Raw genomic sequence first — 4069 nt, 5'->3', positions numbered from 1 at the left:
TCTGAATCACTTGAAAAAAACACGGGGGTGCTTAACTTTTTTCCAGGTGTATATATATAACGCTAAAATGAGGGGCTCAATTCCCCTCGTTGAACACAGCAGATAGCCCGATGTAGCTTTGCTATTAAAACACATACACAATAAAGCTTAACATAAAGGATTTGGTTGTAATTAAACACAAAGCGACACAATGAGCTACCTGTGATCTGCCCACCACGGGTATCGAAACCCGGTTTCTAGCGTTGTAAGTCTACAGAGATACCGGTGTGCCACGTGGGGGGGGGGCTAACACAAAGGAAAATGTTTTACTACTATTTAAGAGAAAGGTAATTAATCTATAGGTTTAAAAGTAAGATTTTTATTCTATAAAGATTATGATTTTGCTGTCAGTGACTGCATGGTCACCGATTAGTTTAAAAGTAGAATTTTTATTCCATGATGGTTATATGTTTACTGTCAGTGACTAATCTCCGACAAGTTTAAAAGTAATATTAAGAGTAAAAAAAATAAAACGAAGTTTCTTAGCACAATGAAAGATAAAATCTTTATTAAATATTTCAGCCGATTGGTTTTAATAATACAGTTACCATCATCAGGGCTGAAAATAATCTGATGAAATATCTAATAAAGAGTTTATCTTTCATTGTGCCAAAAAACGTCGTTTTTATTTTTTATTCTTAATAAAATAGCACAATGTGCCTGAAAATACATTATTTTAAAGGTAATATGTTTATTCCATAAAGGTTATATTTTTGCTGTTAGTGACTGGTCTCCGATATACTTAAATGTAAAACTTTTATCTCATGAAGGTTATTATGGTGTGAACACCTTTCAGAAGAAGGCGAAGCATAATATAATATATCATATTTGTCATTATACACTCTTCTAATTGTTGAAAGTCCGTAATGAATGTAGTGTTAAATATATAATAGGCCTAACATGACTTCTTATGATAAATATCACGAATATTACATTTATTTTTGTTAGTGATTAATCTCTAATGAGTTTAAAAAATGAGATTTTGCAGCACGTGGATGATGTTTCTACTTTCAAGAGCAAAAATAGTAATCGCAGTTAGCTTCTGTTGGGTTTGGAAATCAGTATTTTTAAATGGTCTAATAAAAGACAATTAATTGATATCAGACGAAATGAAAGGATGTTTTCCAGTCATCATGAGTTCAAGTAATATAAAATGTTGATTGGTTCACATCTACAGTGTCAGTAAGTGAAAACACACCTCATTTGGATCTATCCCATTATTCAGCGCCCATGTGGTCTGGAAGTAATCCAACATTCTTTGTCGCAGCTCCTTGGAAATCTGATGAAGTCTAAAGAAATCTTTCAGATCCCGTAGTTTTGTTTGGTACTGAGATCGCCGCGAGTACATCCGCTGGATAATAGCAGTCACGTTTCCAAACACAACAGCATGCATTAAAGCTAGAAGATGTGAAAGATACATATGGGTAGCTGAAATAATATCTAACTTGAAAACGGACATTAAGAATGACACAAAACTTCATCAGTAGAACAATACTGAAGATAAAACTTATGAATATATTAGGTAGAACAATATACAGTCATATAAATCTATATTAGATAGTAACTGGAATAATCACCATAATAAAAAACTAGGTAAGTTATAAATATAACATTACGATATGCAAAACATACTTTAGGAAAGTTAGAACATTAATAACCATAAACACCTACGTTAAGGATAAATATAATAATCCTAATTATGAAAAATGTGTATCAGGTATAAGTAGAATAATATTGAAAATAAAAATATATGTTAGAGATAGCTAAATTAACCCAAAACATAAAAACCTACATATCATTACCATTATAGGGAAAGAGAAAACTAATACTGCTTGGAAATAACCTTTAAATCTTACCATTAATCAACATGGTCATGATGGAGAATACTTCCTCTGCTTGGATGCCACTTTCAAATCTTAACTACGATCAGCATGGTAACAATAGAGAACATTTCCTCTGCTTAAGCGCCACCTTTAAATCTTACCTCTGATCAACTTGGTATCAATGGAGAAAACTTCTCTTTCTTGAGCGCCATTGTCAAATATGAGCTCTGATCAACATGATAAAGATAGAGAAAAGTTCCTCTGCATGAGCGCCACCTTTAAATCTTACCTCCGATCAGCATGGTAAGTATGGAAAATACTTTTTCTGCGTTAGTGTTAGCTGAAACATTTCCAAAGCCGACACTGGTTAGACTGCTCGTTGTGAAGTACAGGGCAGTAACGTAAGCTGTGGCGGTGTCCGTAAAGTTAACAATATCAACGCCGATTTTATCCGACAATTCGTGAAGCCAACCTGAATAAAACACATTAAAATGAAATAATTAAAAGATTTACAACTAAACGTATAAGTTAATAAAAATGATTTAATATTATAACAAGGTGAGTTAAAACTTCACTTTGGCACTGAATCAACTTTGTTATAAACTAAAAACATATGCCCCATTTTTTTGGGGGGGTGGGCCGGACATGATCTGTTGGTTAGAGTTCGTATCCCCTTGCCGGAAAAACTCACTCCGCACGTTGAGATCATGGGTGCCTTATGAGAGAGATTATCAAATCCCACTATACAATTAGAATAGCCCCAAAGTTGACACCGGGTGCTCTTAACTAGCAGTTTTCCTCTAGTCGATTAGTTCAAAACTAGGAAAGTTAGATAGCCCTTATGTAGCTTTGCCCAATTATTAGAAACAAATTAACCAATTTCTGGTTAACCGTAGTATAAATGTATCTGGTATTTCATCTAAGACCAGTGAATATGAAAACCTTATTCATCAGATACTTAGAATAAAAGAAAACACCGTTTTAATTTTTTTAGTAATTCTGTAAATCATATCTGTCTACTGTATTAACTTTTTGAAGTAATAAAATTTTGGTGTGCTGGAATGTGCAGGCTTTAATCATCTACAAGTAATCTTTTTATCCCGATACACCGAGAAAAAATGATTATACCAAGTCTAAAATTGAACAACTAGTGGTGCCATACAGTGAAGAACTGGCACTAACTGACTCAAATCTTTAATTGTGACTTTGAATGTGAGTGTATATATAGCATCATCAGAAACGCTTCCTGATGAATATACTAATCACTGCTTTCCAAAGCACTAAATGAGATTAATAACTCATTAATAATAAGAAGCGATGGATTAATCCAGCTTTAGAGTTTACTTAACTGTAGTGAATTAGCTGAAAATGGAGTGCTTGAAAACGATGCTAAATTAACTTTCTTTTGAGGCTAAACCGAAACTGGAGCTTGAGTGTGGTTAAACACGTTTCCTTTTCTTTTGCTGAAGCTTGAGCCAAATCGTTGGTTAAATAAACAACTTTTCTAAAGCTTATGCCGAAATATTGGTTAAATAAACACTTTTTTTTTCAGTTTAAACCTAAGCATTGGTTACATAAGCAGCTTTCTTAAAGCTTATGCCGATATATTGGTTAAATAGACAGTTTTTTTTGTGTGTGTGTTTTTTTGCGCAGAAATGTGCGTTAAATACGTTCTCTCATTAATGAAACATATAATTTTAACTGAAATAATCACAATGGCAATTATAATCGGCTAAGCATTTCAAATTAACTTAAAGTTTTATGCTGAAACTGGAGGAGACATTGGCTGGTTTAGTAAACCATAAAGTTTAGTGAGGTGTTTTTGTTACTAGACATGATGGTTCCATAAGTCTTTCATTTACATAATATCACGCGACGTTTATGTTAGACAAGCAAAATTAAACCGCCCTTTCTTGTTTAAATACACAGTTTCTCATGCTTAGATACATTTGAAAAGATGCCTGCTTTGGCGGTAAATGTATTTGTAGTGTAGTTTTCACTGTTTAATACGCTTTAAATACACAACATACTCACAGTTAAATACATTTTAAACACATGTATATAGATTTTAACATTCTTTTCAAATTACCGGCATACATGTTGATGTTTCTCTCACAATTATATAACTTAAACACTTCCATTAAGGTTATATGGCTTTATGATGTTCCCCCTGAGATTGTAGGACTTTTTAAGGGCTTCAGGATTAC

The 4069-nt window shown here is 33.1% G+C and overlaps 1 protein-coding gene across 3 annotated transcripts in view; it reads right to left on the bottom strand.

Annotated features, from left to right (window-relative positions):
* Positions 1 to 4069, bottom strand: part of LOC106463451 (potassium voltage-gated channel subfamily H member 8-like) — a 47390-nt gene that overhangs the window by 12263 nt on the left and 31058 nt on the right. For all 3 annotated transcript variants that reach the window (XM_013923479.2, XM_022390944.1, XM_022390943.1), the window contains exons 9-10: positions 2152 to 2334; positions 1238 to 1437 (exon numbers count right to left, since the gene is read on the bottom strand). In XM_013923479.2, the coding sequence (XP_013778933.1) occupies positions 1238 to 1437; positions 2152 to 2334 (383 nt within the window). The remainder of the gene's footprint in view (positions 1 to 1237; positions 1438 to 2151; positions 2335 to 4069) is intronic.

Source organism: Limulus polyphemus, unplaced genomic scaffold (assembly GCF_000517525.1).
Source record: "Limulus polyphemus unplaced genomic scaffold, Limulus_polyphemus-2.1.2 Scaffold1411, whole genome shotgun sequence".
NCBI lineage: Eukaryota > Metazoa > Arthropoda > Merostomata > Xiphosura > Limulidae > Limulus > Limulus polyphemus.
Note: the sequence above shows the minus strand (reverse complement) of the source record. Positions and strands in the feature narration are given on the sequence as shown.